This window comes from Electrophorus electricus, chromosome 7 (assembly GCF_041902795.1).
Source record: "Electrophorus electricus isolate QZ-2024a chromosome 7, ASM4190279v1, whole genome shotgun sequence".
NCBI classification, from domain to species: domain Eukaryota; kingdom Metazoa; phylum Chordata; class Actinopteri; order Gymnotiformes; family Gymnotidae; genus Electrophorus; species Electrophorus electricus.
In genome coordinates this window covers 24,287,118-24,309,220 of record NC_137503.1, presented here as the reverse complement: position 1 = coordinate 24,309,220, position 22,103 = coordinate 24,287,118, and the positions used below count along the sequence as shown (strand labels likewise).

Sequence of the window (22,103 nt, the reverse complement as noted above, 5' to 3'; positions counted from 1 at the left end):
AGTCTTGTTTAAACACAGAATACACCATTTTAATAGTCCATTATATACGTATATCAGTCTCTCATCGTATATCAAACAGTTTTCTCTATGATAAACTTTTTATTGCACATAACGGTTTAGCCTCTTATGTCCAAACTACAAAATACATCATAATTGAACACCTTTTAAATCACATCTTAATAATTGTCAGCGTATGAATTACAGCAGGACAACGTTAGGATCTTCATGATAAAGTTTGGGATATACCAGCTTGTTTAAAACTGACATCTACACCTTATTAGCCTAGAAAAGTATGCAGCTGCTGCGCACGACGATACTTCCACGCAGCAGGTGCAGTGCGCCATCTGCTGTCATACTTTATGATATATTCATTAATGATACATTCATATCAAGGATTTCTAACAGTAATATGTACTTCTACAATTCAGCATTTGCTTCAGCAAGACTACTGATTTTTTGACTCCACTCATTTTCAATCCCTTTGTTCATGTAGTTCTGCTTCAAACTCCCCTCAGTTTTCAGGCCTGAAATTGATGAAAATGGATTATAATGGGCTTTGGCATCAGAGTGTAACACAACGTTATGTTTCGATCTTCTTATCAAGCAGCGACAAAGCAAATAACACACTTCCATCACATTTAAGGCCAGAGATACACAGGCAACCACCAGCATAAAGATAATGAAGATGGTCTTCTCGGTGGGCCTTGACATGAAGCATTCCGTCTGAAGTCGACACGGCGGTTTTTCGCAATGGAAAATGGGTTGCATCATAAAGCCGTACAGGTAGTACTGTCCAAAGATGAAAGCCAACTCTAGAAGAATCTTGAAAAACAGCTGAGCCAGGTAGCTACCCAACAGCTTGCCCTTGATCTGGACTTTGCCCTTTTCATTCGTGTACTTCGGAGACCTCACTGAATGGTCTGTCTCTAGCTTGTTCTCCTGTCTGTCTCTAGCTTGTTCTCTCAGCTTGTTCTCCTGGTGGATCACATGGATGGCATGACCCAGGTACACCAGAGTCGGTGTGGACACAAAGATGATCTGCATGACCCAGAAGCGGACATGAGAGATGGGGAACTTCCAGTCGTAGCACACGTTCTCGCAGCCGGGCGTGTTGGAGTTGCAGACCATTTCAGAGCGCTCGTCCCCCCACACGCTCTCGACTCCTGTCCCCAGGATGAGGATCCTGAAGATGAAGAGCACGGTCATCCATATCTTGCCAATGACAGTAGAGTGGGACTGCACCTTGTCCAGTAAGGACGAGAGAAACCCCCAGTCTCCCATTGTCTCTGGTTCTCAGGGTTACTCTAGTAGGGCAAAGAGAAAAATTGATTACAGTTAATAATCTAGAAGTCTCTAGAAGTGCAAAGACAATAATAATGGAGTTTGAGAAATGGCAAGCATTATTTCCTCCTACAAGTGATTTATCTGCTAAATATCAGTTAGTTATCTATATATATTCCAATAATATTGAATATACTGTGTATCATCCATCACATGTGTACTATGTGTTTTTATTTCTCATGTTAATTTTTTAAAACTGGGCTTTGCAGAGGCTTCGGCCACTCACAAATCCTGAACCCTTTTTACACTAAAGACAGACTGGCTTCCAGGAGTCTTTGGAAATGTATTATTTTTCAATTTGGCATAGACTAGACAGTTTACAGATTTCTAATTCTGTGCTGTAAGCAGAAGCAACAGCATTTCATATTTGTTTTCTAAGCACATCAGACTTCTATTCATGTAAAACACCTATGTACAGTTTGCATGATTGTGTGATGTATATGAATTGACATAATTTATTTAAAACTTAAGTTTTAAATCAAGAAAGGACAACAAAAACACAAGTCAAGCCAAGCTTTCAGAAATCACTGAAGTAGCCTTGATTATAAATGTCACAAGTTTTGTAAGGACATCTGGAAATGCTGCAATTTCAGTACCTGATTTATCCATTTCTATATTGGCAGTAGCTGTGACAGCCCAAGCTGCTATTTTTATTGTCAACCACCAGAGGGCACAGTCATCGTATTGTCTGTGATTTTTAGTGCTATAACAAAGGTCTGTAAAAGCCCTATAGAATCACATTACATAAATACTTAAAATATATAGAAAATCGCATAGACCTAGCAGGCATATATCATGCTAAAACTATTAAAGATATTTTAAATACAAACATCTATAATACAAAACAAAATAAAGCATATTTATGTAGTGTGGGATCCATACAAAGTGGCCAAAATGATGTAAAACATATGTGATATGAATTAAATATAACTTACAATGACATATTTTTCAAATATGCCAACTTTCAGATTTGATAGATATTTAATTTGAATGACCTGGGATAATTCAAAAAGCTGGGATCTGCTCAGCTTTTGTTTGTCCTTTGGTTTTAGTTTGCTTATTAAAATGAACATTTGAACAGGCCTGTGTCTGAGGATTTCAGTCAGTCCAACTATTGTCAGAACGTGGTATTTGACAATGATCAAACATGACAGTAAGCCAAACTGCCGCACTCTGACTTTGTAACCATCTTAACAAATAAAGCTATTCCTGGTTTGCAAACTCAGCATTAATCCAAAACATAGAAGTCATGTCAGTTCCACCAACTTGAGTATTTTTAAGTAGCCCATAATTTTCTTATTGTTAATGCATTATTATTAATAATTAATTAAATTAAATCAAATTTGTTAGAAGCCTAATGAGCACATGGATTATGACTAAAGGCACCCTATGGGAGCTCCAATGTTACTTAGGCCAAAGGTGCATCCATTTTATTTGTAAATCCAGCTTTCTTCAACAAAACCCAAATATGCTAGCAGACAGCTGCACTGATCTAAGAACTGCCATAACTGTCTGAAGACAGTGAAGAGAATGTGTAAACTATAGCATCTAGAAAGTGGGGTTTTCTGAGGGTGTCACACACATAAAATCTCAAACAGTGCTATGCCACGCAGTTGTAAGAGCACTATATATCAAATGGGGTTTTTCCACAGTTATAAATTGCATACATTTCAATTCAGTGTATCAATTCTGATTGGTTGTACCTCAACTCTCAGCAGTAAATATTGCCTCAATATATGATCTGATAGATATTTGATTTGAAATTATAAGGCTGATTGTTCTAGTGGAATGGGAAACTTTTTTTTTCCCCTGGGAAATAAGGCTATTGTCTCAGTGGTTTCAACAAATTAGGTAAGGCTATGATTAGCAAACAAGAATAACAAGAATATTCTGTTATATCCCTGTAGTAGTTAGTTTAAAGAGACACCAATGTCTCCAGACAAGGCAAAATTGCTTAAAACTGCTCAAAAGTGTGTGAAAATGATAAAAAATGTGAAAAGATTTTTGTGTATAAGCAAGAGGAAGAGAAATAAGCTTTTGACAAAAACATCAAAATGTTCCTCTTATTCATAAATGGTTTCTGTGTGACATTTTCTCATGTATATTGAAATATTTGTTAGAAATAGAAAGTGCTTTTGTTATGTATCGAGTAGTGAATAACAACAATAGTATAATAAAGGTTGAACACATATATTTAGATTAGATGAACATGCCATTACTGATCTTGGTGATTTTATGATTTTTGTATTATTTATTATGTCCTTCAGCTGAATGATAAAATATTGCTTTAAATTGGTACCACATCAACTAGTTACACATATATTAATTACCTGTCTGTTGACGAAATGATTAGCATTTTAGCTTTTGTAAAATTACTCTTGTCGTCTGTATAATATATTAAATTGTAGTACATAAAAAAGGAAAATAAAACTAAATAATACTTACCTGGGCTAATCTGGCAGATCACAATCCGAAAATGTAGAAATGTTTTTAAATTTGCTGGCTGAATATATTCAGGTGATGGGGATGTTTATTCAGCTCCACGGGCTTTGGACTATAGACAGAACTAAGCAAATGTGCATGTGTTCCCTATTTAGACATACAGCCAATCACCCTTTATCTTCATAAATTAGTCACACTTTCATTTACATATATCAAAAATCCCAGTTGTTCGCTCCACCCCAACCACAAAACTTCATATACAGGTTAAACTCCACATATTCATATGCCTCTACTTCTTGAATAATTTCTTGCAAAGCAAAGTCAAAAGTGCAAAATAATTACATGTTGCAAAACCTTTTCTCCCACAGCTAAATAATTAAATCACGTGACAAGATTAAGCATGGAATCATGTGACATCTACCACTATATGGCAGCATGGATTTCACTGAAAATAAGACTAACAAGTGGGGAGCTGAATAATTATGATGTTATAACTAGAGCAATTTGCAGTTTTCTCGTCTAATTGTTTGTTTGTCGCTTTGATTGTTATAAAGACAGAGCTATATAGTTCATGAAATCAAACAATACCCTGGGTTGCAAACCAAAATATGCCCAAAATTGGAAAAAAAATATGTAATGTTGTTTTTACTGAACTTGACATTTGATGTAGATAGTAACCAAATAAACCAAGTAACAAAAATGTTTTCTGTACAAGTCACCTACTTACTCACAAAATAATTTAGCGCTAAGTTAGTGTTAGTGCAACATGACAATTTCAGAATACTTTTTTTTTTTGTCAAAAAACAACTGCCAGACACTAGACGAAAGTCTAAGTTTGTACTTCTCTCTGCAATGAGGAACTACCTTTGTTTCACAATTTTCTAGCATTTTTGTTCACTGACTGCTTCAGTGATGAACTGGGTGTGCAAGGAGATCAGAGTCATAGATTGTACAATGACGAAAATATAATTACTGATATAGATTGTGTGCTGTCCTCATCCATCATATCTGTAACTGACCAGTCCTAAACACAGCTTGCTTTAGCACCTTCAGTTGTTGCTATGAATATATGTGGCATATAATGGGAACATGCCCATCTGGGACCTTGTGGTAATTGTTTTCTTGATATTGACAGAAATCAGAGGTGTTTCACTGATTTCTCTTTTACACCTACCCTAACCAATCCTCTTCTCCATCCACAGCTTCTGCCTCTCTGTACCCAATTTGACAGCTGACGTCTGGGCTACATACAAATCCCTCATGGCCATTTAGGAGCATCTGATCAGAGTTTGTGCAATAACATGTTCGTTTGTGTCTACACATTTGAAATTAAATGTACTCCATGGTTATAGGTACTTCTTAATACCCAGTGTTTGGACAACACTTCTTGCTAAAAAGATAGAAAGAAAGAAAACACTTGTTAGAGTCACAGATGAGTTATGCTTGATAGCAGTCCAATTGTTAAATGTAATGTCATTGTGGTTGGTGTGACGCTACGAGGCTTAAGGAGGATGTGGGGACCAGACACGTTGAAACAAATGTTTTAATAACGCAAAACACGAGACATATATATATATATATATATATATATATATATATATATACACACACACACTCAAGAGAGGGTGTGGCACTACAGATTGACGAACACACACACACACACAGACACACACATAGATTTTTGAGGAGGAGGAAGGGGCCATATTGTGACAGTTGGGAAGAATTATGTGTATGCTCCCGTATGTACCATGACTTCACTAGTAGGTGGCAGCTGCTTGCTATGTTTCCTGTTACACAGAAGTTCATTTCCACAGTACTCTGACCTATCTTAACTATTCGCACCACCTCAAAAACAACAATGTTAATTCTTTTGGTTCATGTACTGCATAGCAGAAGAGATCAAAGTTTGTCCTTGCAGTTACTCTCACAGGTGAGAAGTGGTATACAAACTAGTTGACTTCAGTAAACAAATCACATAGCTTTACATGTCATGGTATACATGTAGTTTTTGTTTTTCCTTACAGGGAAACCGACACAGAATGGCCATGCACAAATAAGACACATTATTAGAAACAATTACCTTGTACCTACACTCACTGTACATTTTATTATGGATATTATGGACATGGATGTCTGCTTTAAAAGTGTACAATAACAGACCGTAGACTATGTGTTGCCATGCACAATTGCCACCTTCTATCCTGTTTATCAGAGGTCAGTTTCTGACCACAGAGACCACAGCTGAACAGATATTATAGGTGGTAGACTATTCTCAAGACATCAATAACACTGACTTGGTACTTGCATAACTGTGAACTGATACTTCAGGTTTATGAGATACAACAGTGTTTTACATGTCAAAGTCACTCCTCGGGTGAGACTCCTGCCACCGAAAATATTCAACTAGTAGCAGTCCTGTGGTCAGAAACTGACCAATGATGAGGGGCTAGAAGACAATTAAACTGTGATTAGCACCAGATGGGCTATAGAATCTAACTGGACACCTACCAATGTGTTTCTAGTTAAATGGTGTTTAAATTAAATTTGCTGGTGAGTATATACATTAAGTTGGATGACTGTATCTTGTTACATAAAAAATAAAATGAAATAAATGTATGGCCACCAAGAAGAGACTTAGAGGAGAGACCTGTGTCTCATGCACTGCTGACAACACCTTCCTATGTGGTGCAGATGCTGTAAACCCCTTGCTAAGTAAACATTTTATCGGTCAGTCTTTAGAACCTTCGAGAATTGTATATAAAGTATAAACTTTAAAATATAAATGGTTTTGTGATGTTGACATGTTCTTAAACCAAATGGCATATTCTGACAGATTTAATTTTGGAATTTCTTTATGCATTCGTTTACGTATTTTCCAGAATAGGTTTTCAACAACATGAAAAACAATACATACATATATCCATATACATATATTTTCAATTGTATATATTCGGCAGTGAACATTAGAGCACTATATTAACAATGTGAAGCAAATGATATTCTAACCCTTAAAAAGTTAACAGGTTAAACACAATTGAGATATCATCATCAGAAGATCTGTGCAGGCTTATTATAGTGATCATTTGCACTGAAGTAGAGGCTTAGCAGAAAACCTAGTTTTACTTATACTGTAGGTTTGCATGATAATTTAGTCAGTGACCTCCTTTAGCTCATAAGCTTTCACCTGCATCTGTCAAACATGAAGATGAGAGACTCTCTCTCTGACAGTTTCTCTCTTTTTGTCCTCAGCCTTTTCAAAAGCACAATCCCTTCCAGCACATTCAGGATCACAGATGCACACGCGACTGCAAACATGTAGATGGAAATGATGGACATCTCAGTGCATCAAGACAAGATACACTCCACTGTGTGGGGACACGGATAAGCCAGCTCTCGACTCATCACTAAACCGTATAAAAAATATTGGCCGACAATGAAAGCAAGTTCCATGGTGATCTTGACAAGCAGCTGAGAAAAGTAGCCACACAGCACACTTTTGCTCACGTTCACGTCGGCCTTTGGTTTAGTATGTTTCGGGGGCACCCCTGTAAAATGGCCGGCTCTGTAGATGACATGCATTGCATAAGCAAGGTACAACACAGTGGGGGTAGATACAAAAATGAGCTGTGTCCAAAAGAAACGAATGGGAAGGACATAAAAAAAGGAGTCATAGCAGGCCTGGGTACAGCCGGGCTGTTGGGTGTGGCAGGATATTTCAGGTATTGTGGGTGTTAATCCCACCATTCCCATCATCAACATTAGGACTCTGAAGATGAAGAGGACAGTCAGCCATACTCTGCTAATGACCGTAGAGTGGGTCAGCACTTCTTCCACACATTTTGCGACAAGTCCCCTGTAGTCCATCTCGTCTGCCCTTCAAAACTACTGCAAAGAGCAAATGAAAAGGACATTTGTATGTAGAATTTGGCCTGATTTGATACTGGTGTTCACAACATTTCTGCACAAACAATTCTGTAAAAATGATGATCATATGTGTTTATTGGTATAGGAGGTGTAATTTGTGTATTCAAAATGCTCTTTGATATCATAACAAATCAGATAACAAATAACAAATCACCGAGAACGTACAACAACATATCAGATACATCAAGTGGCTAAGAACTTTTCCTGATTTAGTTGTCTACTTTTCTAGCATACTGCTGAAATCACACTGTGATCACTTTACTATACATCTACTCTTTAGCCTAGTAGACTACCATACATTTTACAGTCAAATGAAAGTTGTTGGTTGCTGGCCCCACTACTGTACAATAAGGTCAGTTGATTGGCTGTCCCAGACTTCTGTAACCTGTGTTTTTTTATTGTCAACCTTTATCATCCTTTGTCAAGCGTGACCTGGTTTCGTCCAATGGGCATGGATTTTTAAAATATTCATTTATACTGTAAATGCACTCCTAAATACTGCTTATGCAAACATTGACTTTACTGGGATATTTTCTTGTCAAAGTGGGAATTAATGAAAGGGGTTACTGGAAACATGGCAGAACGTTTAAAGCAGTTCTTCAAATGTCCCTCCCCTGGCTAAACATATTTATATAATACTTACCCATATAATAACAGCTAAACCAATGAAAATGTAACGAAAAAAAAAACAACAGACTGTGAATGTAGCTTCTATTGCATGTACCATCTTGCCAGATTTCCTCTCATTATTTAATGTGCAAAATAAATTACTTAAAAATGATATCATCTGTGCCAAAGTGATTTTGGACTAATCATATTGTGGTCTAAAATCTCATTACTTGTTGACTTGGTATCTGTCTGTTAAGGACACGTTATAACCAAACAAACAAAAAGATTTTTCTGATCGTTACCCCTGAGGCATATGGAGGAGACCCGGAAACTTGTGAGGGGTTCATTGTCCAGTGTGAACTCTTCTTTGGGTACCAGCCTTGGTTAATGGATCACGCGAAAGTATCCTCCGTGATCTCCAGGCTCACGGGTAAAGCTCGCACGTGGTTTCGTCACTAATGCGTCGCCCCTGATGAGCGACTACTCGTTGTTTGTTTGGGAACTAAGGGCTGTATTCAACCACCCCCGTCAGGGGAGGCTCTGCGGACAAGCCCTGTTGCACCTGAGGCAGGGTCTCAGACCAGCTGCTGACTACGCCATGGAGTTCTGGACCCTGGCTGCAGGAACAAGATGGAATGAACCCACGCTGTTCGACACATTCCTTGGAGGGCTAAGGGTAGAGTTGCAGGCAGAGCTGGCCTGCAAGCAGGCCATGCAGAAGCCCTACCGATGAGTGTTCTTCCCCCCTCGTGCTTCTTGGCGTCCCTGGTGTGGGACCTCGACCAACAAATAAAGGCCGCGAATCCACATCCACAGTGCCCATCCGAATACCTCTATGTACCGACGAAACATCAGGGTGCTCTGATTACATGCTCACATACCTCCATGGGAACGGGACATCTTGGTGCCACACAAACGGCACAGTTAACAGGCACTCGCTACTGGTGGCCTGCTATGCACAAGGACGTGGTGAAATATGTGTCTTCGCGCATGGACTGTGCCCGCAGCAAGATCCCACGTGTCCCCCCTGTCGGTAAGTTGCTCCCCCTGCCTACTCCTCTGAGACCCATGTCACACCTCGCTGTGGACACAGTGCATTGCAACTCGGCGTTCCTAGCATCCCTGCGGATTACTTTACCATTTCCGTTGTTTGTCATGGATAATAAAGAGCACGTTAGCTCAACTTCATCTCTCGCTTCTTCTGTGTCCCCAGTGTCACACACTGGTTTCCACTTCTTTGAATAACTTTGAATAGGGTCATTCCATTGAAAAGGTTTTGGTAAATGCATTCCTATCTGTAGTCCATAATGAATAAACAAGCAGCTATCAAAAGTATCATCGTTTCTTTTATTTACTTTTTCTCTTTTAAATAAATGTATTAGTTTTTGTTACACATGCCTATCTTTATGCTAGATACTTTGCCCTCATAACCTTCCTACATTTTTACAAATGTATCTAACATTTTACATTTTATATTTCTCGATTATTATTTTTTTTTACAAATGTAACATTTCAGGTTTCAACTCAAATTTTGCTCTTATACACCCAATAATGAACCAATATGGCATAAAAAAGAATTTTGCAATCAGCTTTCTGGAAAATGCAGCAACAAACTTTCAACCTCCTCTGACAATATACATCAAACAAAGCACTGATTCTCATTAGATTAGATGCTGGAATGTAGGTCAGATCAAAACCCACAGCCTTGTGCGCCAGAACCCCACACCAAATCTGGTAGTATTGTTTTCTAGAAACATGTGGATGGTGCTCAACACCATCCACAGATAAATGGCTTTGATGTCTCACATGTAATATCATAGGAATAGGCCAAGAAAATATAAAAACTCCAGGGGGCTAAAATATGCTAAGGAAATGCAGCATTGGTCACCAAATCAGCCTCAGTTGATTATATAGTTTATAGTAGAACTGCATTGCTGTTGAATTTAAAGATCAGAGGCAGTCGAAGCCATAGAATGATCTTACACACAGTTAGAAATTCGGCAGTGAAGAGACAGGAGATTGTGTTGATCCTCAGATTCTAAATGTAGAGTCAGATTCTCAGTGTTTATTTGCATGTGTGGAAACATTTTGGGTCCATTTTTTCTTAGCCAAAAAATTGGGTGGCCAAAAAACGAATTTTTGTTGGCACAAAAAGGTCTTCAATAATATGCTTTTGTAACATAAAACCAAACAAATAAAATGATATACAAGAAAGAAATATATAGCATTTAAGGAAAAGTCAATTATATAGAATTTTTTAATAGTGGCTCAGAAACAAAAAGTTAGTTCTGTTTGTTTTCCTGAGGTGTAGCTATTTGTTGGTCTTCTTTTTCCTCTTGGTTTTTATTTTGTTGAGCACTGAAGAAAAAAATAGCAAACAGAAAATACGATGTGAGGTGAGAGGAGAGTTTTGTTTCAAATGCTGCAGTAGGGTCCCCAATATTTTCCTGTTAGACTTTTCACAAATATTTGTTGTTGACAACTGATTTTAACCTCAGGCAGTGGTTTTAACCTCAGGCAGTCCAACAGCACAGGGGTATAATCATATTTAAGAAGAGGGAGACAGTCAGGAGGAGGAGAGAGGGGTGTGGCTAGATTAGGCCTCAGAGACCTCCGTTCAAAGCATCTTATCACCTCCTGACCTGGGTGCCTGTTTTCATAGAGGCACAAGACACTAAAAAGTCACATAAACATTCAGAACATTTAGTTTTTACAAAGTACAAATGTAATATGAAGCAGAATCAGGACTAATCACGAAATAAAACAAATGTAAGCAGGGCATATGAGTTCCTTAAATTCCCTCTTTGATTCTTCGATACATGAAGGAGTGCTGGCCAGTCAAACCTGCCCTCCATTAAAAAAAAAAAAGTTAAAAAAAAAAACAAAAAAAAAAAACCCTATTGTGGTGGAATTCTGGAAATAAAACGTTATAGAGATCTGGCTTCTTTTATATCATGTCTTTATTGTAGCTTCACTGCAGTCTCACACACAGCAGTGTGGTAAGAGGCACAAAAAGAGTCACGCTCAGGCCTTATTAAACATGCAGGTAAAAACAGGAACTGTACACATCAGATAAGATGCTCCCGTCCCCAGATATGTCACCCTTAATCCTTGGTCTGTAAAAACCAACAATTCCTGGAATATAGGTATAGGTGTACTTGAAAAGCAGAAACATACTATATGAAACCTGCTGCTGAAGCAGAAACATGATTATAAAACAAAATTTCCATTACACTATCTAGACTGTAAGCCAGATGGTCAAACCTTTATTCAGCATACCATGCTAGGATAGATTACAAATTTTAGATACTCTTGCTGCAAATACAGGCTCGGAACAGACATCAATTCTTTAAGCGGCAGATACAGAATAATAATATACAATAACACAGATAACAAATACTCCTAATTGGACAACATTGTGCCAAAAGGACAACACATATCCTCATAATCATCCAGGAGCCTGGACAAGTGAGTCATCTCAGTAATGAAGAGAAGTCAAATAATATATAATGAAGTCCAACCTGAATTATGAACTTAAGGTTTATAGCTAGGTTAGACAACATTAGACAACATCCTCGGCTGGACACTATATCAACTAAAGCCACTCAGTTTTGCATGATAATCTTTTGTAATAACAGAGTGATTGTGATGTTGCAGAGTCATTAATCAGTTATGATTAATTGCTGGGTTACCTGTTTTGATAAAGCATGACCAGATACCTGTGTTGTTTCTATTCCACTACACAGTCCAGACACTACATTCTTCATAACACCATTTGAACAGCTTTTTAAACATAATGGAAACATTTTCATCATAATAAGATCTGCACATGGTTAATTATAGTGATCATTTACACTGGAGTACAGACTTCGTAGAAAACCCTTGGATTCAGTTGTGTATATTTGTCAGTGAACAGTAGAGCACTATATTACAATGTGAAGCTCGATATGCCAACCCTTAAAATGTTAACAGGTTAAACACAGTTGAGACATCATCAGAAGATCTGTGCTTTTTTAATATAATCATCATTTGCATTAAATATAAAACCATATAGTTTTGCTTATATTGTAGATTGCATGATAATTTAGTCACTGACCTCCTTCAGCTCATAAGCTTTTGCTCTGTCTGGGACATCTGTCAAATATGAGGATGAGAGACATTTTTCTCTTTTTGTCCTCAGCCTTTTCAAAAGCACAATCCCTTCCAGCACATTCAGGATCACAGATGCACACGCGACTGCAAACATGTAGATGGAAATGATGGACATCTCAGTGCATCGAGACAAGATACACTCCACTGTGTGGGGACACGGATATACCCTGCAAGCCAGCTCTCGACTCATCACTAAACCATATAAAAAATATTGGCCGACAATGAAAGCAAGTTCCATGGTGATCTTGACAAGCAGCTGAGAAAAGTAGCCACACAGCACACTTTTGCTCACGTTCACGTCGGCCTTTGGTTTAGTATGTTTCGGGGGCACCCCTGTAAAATGGCCGGCTCTGTAGATGTCATGCATTGCATAAGCAAGGTACAACACAGTGGGGGTAGATACAAAAATGAGCTGTGTCCAAAAGAAACGAATGGGAAGGACATAAAAAAAGGAGTCATAGCAGGCCTGGGTACAGCCGGGCTGTTGGGTGTGGCAGGATATTTCAGGTATTGTGGGTGTTAATCCCACCATTCCCACCATCAGCATTAGGACTCTGAAGATGAAGAGGACAGTCAGCCATACTCTGCTAATGACCGTAGAGTGGGTCAGCACTTCTTCCACACATTTTGCGACAAGTCCCCTGTAGTCCATCTCGTCTGCCCTTCACAACTACTGCAAAGAGCAAATGAAAAGGACATTTGTATGTAGAATTTCTGGCTTCAGTACTGGCCTGAATTCATACTGCTGTTCAGAAAATTTCTCCAAAGACAATTCTGTAAAAATGAAGTGGGCAAGTTCAAGTTCAAGTTCAAAGAGGTTTTATTGTCATTTCAGCTATATACAAGTACACAACAAAAACGAGACAATGTTCCTCCAGGACCATGCTGCAACACAAAAACAACAGTGCAACAGACAACATGCTACACAAGTGCAAACAGTCCAATATAGTGCAAAAATGTCATTAAATAAACATTAAATAAACAATAATAAATACAGGACAGGACAAATACGAAATGAGTAGACAGTGCAATTATTTAGTACAGTACACAGTACTGGGCATATGTAAAGCGAGTTGTGCATAGCAATCAGTGACATGCTACCCTGAACATAGCAGTCACCGGTAGCAGCCAGAACAGTTCAGAATACAGTGCTGGTTTAATACAGTACTCTAGTAGCAAGTAGGATAATGTGCAAGACTGCAACAGGAGCGTATAGTTTATTTGTGTGAGGTTTGACTTCAGCACTAGTCCGATGCAAAACAATGTGTGAGAGTGTGTGTGTGTGTGTGTGTGTGTGTGTGTGTGTGAGATATATATATATATATATATATATATATATATAGTGTATGTATGTATGTATGTATGTATGTATGTATGTATGTATGTGACAGTGTATAAGCATGTATAAAACTGCCCGTTTTGGAATCTGAATTGGAATTGGAGTTAGCCAGAGTTCAGGAGTCTAATGGCTTCTGGGAAGAAGCTGTTGCACAGTCTGGAGGTGTGGGACTGGATGCTGCGGTACCTTCTTCCAGATGGCAAAAGGGTGAACAGTTCATGTGAGGGGTGTGTGGGGTCTTTCATAATGTTGGTGGCTTTCCGGATGCAGCGTGTTATGTAGATGTTCGTGATGGAGGGAAGAGAGACCCCAATGATCTTCTCAGCTGTTCTCACTATTCTTTGGAGGGTCTTGCGGTCAAAGGCAGTGCAGTTCCCAAACCAGGTAATGATGCAGCTGCTCAGGATGCTCTCTACAGTTCCTCTGTAGAAGGTAGTGAGGATGAGTGATGGGCTTCCCTCAGCTTCCGAAGGAAGTAAAGACGTTGCTGGGCTCTCTTGGTGATGGAACTGGTGTTCAGGGTCCAGGTGAGGTTCTCCGCTATGTGAACACCAAGGAACTTGATGTTCTTGACAATCTCCACTGAAGATGGCAAGCAGTGAGTGATCTCGCCTTGAGCCCCTGAAGTCAACAACCATTTCTTTTGTCTTGTCAACATTCAGTTACAGGTTATTGACCTAACACCAGCTAACCAGTTCTCGGTCTATATGCAGGAATCAACATTACAGACATGTGATCAAAGTATCCGGGCTTCGCCCGGTACGCACCGGAAATGTTTGTGTAAACGAGATCCAGGGCGTTCGCGCCTCTCGTTGCGAAGTTCATGTTTATGGAATTTAGGCAGTATTACCTTGAGATTTGTGTGGTTGAAGTCTCCGGCGACAATAAACAGTCCGTCTGGATGAACGTTCTGCAGTTCACTAATCGCTCCATACAACTCCTGGAGAGCCTCTCGTGTGTTCGCGCTGGGTGGAACGTACAGCGCCATTATAAACACGGAGGTGAATCCCCGCGGTAAATAAAAAGGTCTGCATCTGACAATAGCAAACTCCACCAGCGGTGAACAGTACTTAAGGACAAGCACAGAGCTTTTACACCAGGACTCATTGATATAAATGCATACTCCTCCGCCGAGTGTTTTGCCGGAGAGCGCATTGTCTCTATCGGCACGGATTGAGACTAATCCATCCAGATGAATGGCGGCGTCTAGAATCCTGTCGCTAAAACAGGTTTCAGTAAAGATTAAAACAGCAGTCTCTGAACTCTCGCGTTGTAGTCTGCTGGAGTTTGATGCAGTCCAGTTTATTATCCAAGGAGTAGACATTTGAAAGGAATAGAGATGGTAGAGCTGGTCTGCTAGGATTAGCTTTTAGCCTAGCACGGATCCCAGCTCGCTTCCCCCGCTTCTGCTTCCTTGCACAACGCTTGTGGTGTGTCTCCTTTCGTCATTCGGACTTAGGCGACGCCGTGGTCTGCGGCCTGGTAAACCCGAGCTCACAGAGCGTCTGAAGCACGCCGTCGTCCAGGTAGCTTTGTGCATTATGTCTTAAGTGTAGCAGGCTATGGAGGTTGGTTGTTTCCATGTATGTGTGGTTTAAGTTGCTGGAAAAAAAGTAGTATAGATGACAGATAGTAGCACAATAGCACCATTATCGGACCTGGAGTAGCCGCTGCGTGCTACCGCGCCGCCATTTGGCAAATGCCATATGGATGTTTTTAATATACATGTATACTGTAAATGCACTTCTAAATATTGCTTATTTTTGACAAAGAGGTCATTAATGAAAGGAGTTACTGGAAACATTGTATAACGTTTAAAGCAATTCTTCAGAGGTCCCGCCCCTGGCTAAAAACATCCATATAATATATGCCCATATAATAACAGCCAAACTAATGAAAATGTAACGGAACAATAACACAGACTGTGAATGTAACTTCTATTGCATGTACCGGCTTGACAGATTTCATCCCTTACACCCTTTCACTTATTTAATGTGCAAAATTAATTACTTCAAAATGACACCATCTGTGCCCAAGTGATTTTGGACTAATCATATTGTGGTCTAAAATCCCATTACTTGTTGAGTTGTTAACAACACAAAATAAATAAGTCACATATTACAAATGACTGATCAGTTTATCATTCTGTTAAGGACAACTTCTAAACAACCAAACGAAAAGATTTTTGCTTCTCACCTTAGGTTTTTGCAAAATAACTTTCTTCACCTGGATAAAATATCTTTGGACTCTACACCACATCAAAGCTCTAAGGGTCAGTTTTTATTCCTGATATTTTCTTTCAAATGACCAATCACATTTCTCCCTTATTTTGTGGGTTTCCCGGATGAAGTGGTTTTGTTGGCATGCGCGTTTGTTTGCATTGGTTTCCACCGCTTCATATAACTTTGAATAGTTAAAAAAAAATAAATAAATTTTAAAGATTCTGGGATATGCAGTTCTATTTGTAGTCCATAAGAGAACATTAACGTTAAAACACAATTTGCTGAAACACAATTACTGCATTACATGTAAACAGAAAAATTTGTCATGTTTAATATAAAAAAAAAAAACCCTCAAATGTTAATTATAGAATTTACCCAAGAATATTTCTGTTTGTTGTCATTTATTGCTGGATCTTTTTACAAAATCTTAGTTAATATCCACAACTAATGTGCAAATGTTATGAGAGGATTCTCAGGATATGTGCAAGCGTCATGATATTGCCTAACATGACACAATAATGACCCAATATGGCATAAAAAAAGAATTCAGCTTTCTGGAAAATGCAGCAACAAACTTTCAACCTCCTCTGACAATGTACATCAAACAAAGCACTGATTCTCATTAGATTAGATGCTGGAATGTAGGTCAGATCAAAACCCACAGCCTTGTGCGGCAGAACCCCACACCAAATCTGGTAGTTTTTTTGTTTTTTTCCCCCCCAAAAACATACATTGCTCAACACCATCCACAGATATATGGCTCTGACAGAGGTCATAATACAAAAAAATAATATTAACAAATTTCTCATGTCTTTTAGGCTTGCATGAGGAATCTGTGCATGGCTTCAAAAGCATGATTTCAGCACCCTGCAAATAACTGGTTAAATGTTATTAATGTTAAATGTTAAATTAAAATGTTTGTAACCTTTACTTGTTACATGTTTCTATTATTTATATAATAAATACAGGTTAATATGCTTTATTATTCAAACATAATGTGAGAAGAATCACTTCAGTGAAAAAGGGCCAGAAGCCCTGTGCTGGACATTTTGCCAAGTGAGAAAAAAATGGATAAAAAGCTTGCATAGAGCTTGAACATAATCCGCTGACATTCCTATCAATAGTAATTTTTACAAAAAATTGTCAAGCCATTTTACAATTTTTTTTTTTTTTGCAATGCTAACCACATTAAAGGCCCTGCACAGCTGTTTTTTAAAAGCCATGAAACGTAAATATTTCTGCAAAGAATGTTATATATTCCAGTTACTTTCTGTTTTTTCCCTAATGCCAAGTTCACATACACAATTTTTGCCCATTTTTTGGAAAATGAATATGCTAAGATCCTGTGGGACGTCAAGACACAAACAGACAAGATGGCAATTGCTAACCAACCAGACATAGCAGTGATGGATAAACAGCAGAAGACGGCTGTGGTGATGGATGTAGCGATCCCAAGCAATAGCACCATCAGGAACAAGGATCATGAAAAGCTCGAGAAATACCAAGGGCTAAGAGAAGAGCTGAAGTCCTGGGAACAGCTAAGATACTATGCAGGAGAGACAGATTTTCAAAATTGTAGTGAAGTAGTTAAAGTGTGGGATTGCCAGATACCTGAGTGGCAGTGTACATTTGTTGCAAGTCACGTTGTTACGGTTGGTCCCTACCTAGCATTCCTGTCACCTTGGCAACCCTGCCTTGTCTGTTTTTACTTCCTGGATTCTTTTCCCTGTGCTTCCTCTTTTTTTGTTTCTGTTCCTTAGTTTTAGTTTCACTTGTTTCCCACTCGTTAGTACATTTAAATATCATTGACCTAGTCATGGTTGAGTACTTATCCTAGCCCATATCGTGTTCTCTCGGTTTGTGTTCTGTGTTGGTACAGTTATTTTTTCTTGTTTTCATGTGCTACTTTCTGTTTTATCATGTTTCCTGGATTGGTACGGGTTGGTAATATGAGCCTGGACTGTCTTACTGACCCTGATTTTGGATTTGCCCTTAAAAAAAACTTGCTCTTCTCATTGTTTGTGTCTGCCTCCCATTTGCTCCATGTTACAGAATGACCAGCCATCTAAGCACACAGCAAGAGAACAAGACTCTGGTTTGTAGTAGTTCTGCTGGAAAAAAAACTGTTTCCACATAGTCCAAGTTTGCCCTGTCTCAACTTCACCAAGCCAGAGACCGCAAAAGCCCTGGCACTGTGCGTACAAGGCCGTCTTATTTGCAAAAAACAATTCAGGTAGTTTCACTTGCACGGATGGAATGCACAGATGATCATTGGTACTCAGTGTGCTCTTGAGCACAACTGTGAGCTTCCCATAGCGCATATGAGCCTGCTGCGTGGGTTTTGTGGGTTTTGTGTGTTCCTCTGGGGTCACCCAGTCTCCAGTCCCAGTGGCTGTCCCGTAAGCCAGCCAGCCAGTTCTTGTTCCCGGCGTGGAAGACGTCACTCAGCCAGTTACTGTTCCCTTGCCTCGTGCCAGGCCTGTTCCAGTGGCCGCGCTCCCAGACCTGCCTCCTGCTGCTGCAGGGTTGTTTCCCGCCCATCTTGCGTGTCGGCTGTCGCTGCTGCCCTGTGGCTCCCGCCCGTCCCACCTCCGTCTGTGTCTCCTGGGACTCCTGTCTAGCCTCCATTGTTGCATCCTCCTTTGTTTTTACTTGGTTTTTTGTTTTTCCCCTCTGCCAGGTTGGTTTCTGCCCCAGTTGTTGTGCCTGTCGCAGTGCCCATCTCTGAGGCTTTTTCTGTGTATTGCTATGTTTCTGTCCCTGCTCCCGTTCATGTGTCTGTTCCCGTGCCCATGTCAGGTTCTTGTTCCTGCCCTGTTGTCCCTGGCCTGGTCTGTGTTACCTTTTTTGTTTTTCGCGTCCTTCTGTGCCTCCAGTCGTCCCTTGTCAATTGTCTTTTGTTGTTTTTCCTCATCCTCCCTCCTGGCCTTTTTATCCTCAGTCTGTTTCCATTCTGTGTCCTGTTCCTGGTTCTCATGCTCTCTCTTTGTTCTTGTTCCTGCACCTCCTCCTGCTCCTGCGTCCTGTGCCTGCTCTGTCTGTATTGTCAATTATGTCTGCTCCTGTTATTGCACCGGTTCCTGTGTGGGCTTCTATTCTGGTGTCTGCACCTGGTGCTGTTCTCGTGTCGGCCATGGTTCTGTACCTGTTTCTGTGCCTGCTTCTATCTACTTCTCTGCCTGCTTTGGCTGCTGGGTTTCTTTCAGTTCCTGCCCCTGTCATCTTTCCTGGTCTGTTCCTGTCTGTGTCTAGTCTTGTTCCTGGTCCTGTTTTGTTTTATGTTTTGTTGGCATGCCTTGGTGCCGCATGCTTTTTTTGTTGTTGTTTGTTTTGGGGGGTACTGTCACAGTTGCCCCCTCCCTTTCATCCCTGTCACCTTGGCAACCCTGTCTTGTGTCTTTGTTCCTTCCTGGTTTCTTTTCCGTGTACATCTTTTCCTTAGTTTAATTTTCCCCACCCCTCATTAGTTTCACCCGATACTTGTTTCCCCCTCGTTAGTACGTGTATTGAAACCCCGTTTGTTCAGTCTCGTCGCTGGTCATTGATCTAGCCGTGGTTGTGTACTTGTCCTAGACCATGTTGTGTTGTCTCGGTTTGTGTTGTCTCGGTTTGTGTTGTCTCGGTTTGTGTTGTGTTGTATTGTGTTGTGTTGTACATTTTCTATTTAGCCTGTTCAATTATTATCCTGGTTTTCATGTGTTACTGTCTGTTTTATCACGTTTCCTGGATCGGTGCGTGTTGCCAATATGACCCTGCACCGTTCTACTGACTGATTTTTGGATTTGCCCTTGATAAATCTTGCTCCTCTCAGCATTTGCATCCACCTCCCACTCCCAATTAATTTTCTTCAACATATGAAAATATTCCCCTTTGCTGGCGTAAAGTCTGCAAAATTTTTCATTATACATATTTTTTGTACATTTTTTAAAGCCTGTGCACAAATATTACTATGTTTTTATTGTATTTGTCATATTGCAGAGTTGTTACCCCTAAATATTCTTACCTAGAGGACAAGCAGGAAGGGCTGTGCTATGTGGAAGCAGTTTAATTCTGAGCTGTGTCTTTTCTTGTGTCTGTGGTATTTGATGAAACTGACTCTTTCCAAAATATGAGCTCATGCAAAAAAAAAAGGGTAGTAACAGTGTGTAGGGGTATATGTATGTGCTAACAAAATGATTTGCTTAGCTGTTTGTGGGTGGACACTTACTGTGATGTACAGAAGAATTTATAAAACTGGAAATGATTCTAGATACAATCTCTACCCGTCATATTGGATTTGGTTGCACCATTAAAACATAGTACACTTGTAGTACAAGGTAAGCAAACCATTTGATGCCAATATTTGAAATCATGTGTTTGTGTCATATTATTGTGTATTAGTTTACAGGAACAACTAAATTAAATTACACAAGTCATCCTTTACAATTCTTAAAGGCTCTAAAGTTTTAAAACCGGTAGTAACAGAACACAGGTTCTGTTTTTTTTATTTAGTTATTCTGTTTTTATTTATTTATTTTTTACAGATTTCTGATTTTCTGTTTTGGTCTTAATTATACCTTCCTCTATCTTCAGTATAAATCATGGGAGACTGGGGCTTTCTCTCCAAACTCCTTGATAAGGTCCAGTCCCACTCCACCAACATAGGAAAGGTTTGGTTGACAGTACTCCTGATCTTCAGAATCATGGTGCTTAGTGCCGTTGTAGACAAAGTGTGGGGGGATGAACAGTCTAACATGATCTGCAACATCAAGACACCAGGATGCAAGAACGTGTGCTATGACCAAGCGTTCCCCATCTCACACCCTCGCTTCTGGGTCCTCCAGATCCTCTTTGTGTCCTTACCGACTCTAGTCTACCTTGGTTACGTACTTGCCATTGTCCACAAAGAAAAAAAGCTCAGAGATCAGCTCCAGAACCAGGCCGTGAAGAAGGGGATGAGGCAACCAAAGTATACTGAAAACAACGGCAAGCTTCGTTACAAAGGGAGCCTGCTTTGTGTTTACATAACTTGCATATTGGTGACTATTCTTTTTGAAGCAGCTTTCATAGTAGCCCAGTACATTTTATATGGATTCGAGATGGTTCCCTTGATCTCCTGCAATAAGGATCCCTGCCCCTCTCCTGGTGTGGAGTGTTTCATGTCACGTCCCACAGAGAAGACCATCTTCATCGTGTTCATGCTGGGGGTGGCATGCGTGTCCCTAGTTTTGAACATAGGGGAGATATTTTATCTGATTGGTCACGCTACTGTATTCAGATATCGGACACCAAAGATTTCAAATGATCAACCTAAATCCTTTACCACAGAGACATTTTGCTGAGATCAAATTCAACCATTTTGCTTTTGCCTTCAACCGCTCTGTAATTGCTCATACTAGAGGACAATAGAAAAGAGAGAATGGCTCCACAGTGAGAAAGTTCATGAGCTTTCTTCAGATTTTGAGCACTGCTGCTTTTCTAATGCACAGATTAACAAGATAGCTCTGAAACTATGGCACTAAAACTGATAGGAAGATTTTTTGGATGTCTGTGATAAAATAAAAAATCCCAATAAATAAAGGGAGAGAGTAATCTACTAAGGTCTAAATGAATAATTCCCTCTTGCATATTGTTTCTGTCTCACTATTTGATGTTTGTAAATGTATTTAAATGTCACTTTTTGGGTTTTTTTACAATTGTTTAGATATTTCTGCTTTTTTAATGCCATCAGAGGCAAATACAAAATTATTTGAAACATACAGTTGTCATATGCACACTATTTAATTTTGTAGTATCTGTGATTAAACAAAAGCCTCCATTACTTTCTCTCTTCCTCATAACCATAATTTCAACACAACCTCTTTTCCTAAATCACTGAAATGTCAGCACCACTGGAATAGAAGTAAATGGTTGTGTCCACATTTGTGTTTCAAAAAATAAGGAAGACAATATTTTAGTTAGTTAGTTTATGTAGATTTGCTTAGTGGTAAGCCTGCAAATTAGGAGTAAAAGATATGGGACTAATGAGTACATGAAGGTGTAAGCATAATGAAGTTAAGTGCTTTCTTTCATCTTTATTTGCTACTAAAGATCGT

General features: G+C 39.4%; 2 protein-coding genes, 1 long non-coding RNA gene and 1 pseudogene across 4 annotated transcripts; 1 reads left to right on the top strand and 3 right to left on the bottom strand.

Moving 5' to 3' along the window:
* Positions 1–2: 2 nt before the first annotated feature.
* On the bottom strand, positions 3–3,946 carry gja13.2 (gap junction protein alpha 13.2). The gene is made up of 2 exons (XM_027001640.3): positions 3,787–3,946; positions 3–1,304 (listed from the first exon to the last, which is right to left on the bottom strand). The coding sequence occupies exon 2, from the start codon at positions 1,279–1,281 to the stop codon at positions 418–420; it is 864 nt and encodes a 287-aa protein (XP_026857441.1). The 5' UTR covers positions 1,282–1,304; positions 3,787–3,946; the 3' UTR covers positions 3–417.
* Positions 3,947–12,400: 8,454 nt separating this feature from the next.
* Positions 12,401–13,120, bottom strand: LOC145658733 (gap junction Cx32.2 protein pseudogene; annotated as a pseudogene).
* A 144-nt stretch (positions 13,121–13,264) lies between these two features.
* LOC145658701 (uncharacterized) lies at positions 13,265–16,838 on the bottom strand. Its single transcript, XR_014124468.1, has 2 exons — positions 16,004–16,838; positions 13,265–15,409 (listed from the first exon to the last, which is right to left on the bottom strand). It is a non-coding gene; the product is annotated as an uncharacterized LOC145658701 (long non-coding RNA).
* LOC113572273 (gap junction Cx32.2 protein) lies at positions 15,141–21,829 on the top strand. Of its 2 annotated transcripts, XM_081717182.1 has the most exons (4): positions 15,141–15,333; positions 16,009–16,079; positions 16,848–20,345; positions 20,602–21,829. In XM_081717182.1, the coding sequence occupies exon 4, from the start codon at positions 20,610–20,612 to the stop codon at positions 21,348–21,350; it is 741 nt and encodes a 246-aa protein (XP_081573308.1). In that variant the 5' UTR covers positions 15,141–15,333; positions 16,009–16,079; positions 16,848–20,345; positions 20,602–20,609; the 3' UTR covers positions 21,351–21,829. The 2 variants fall into 2 exon arrangements, with proteins under 2 accessions (XP_081573308.1, XP_026857489.1); XM_027001688.3 differs by lacking the exon at positions 16,009–16,079.
* Positions 21,830–22,103: the final 274 nt, after the last annotated feature.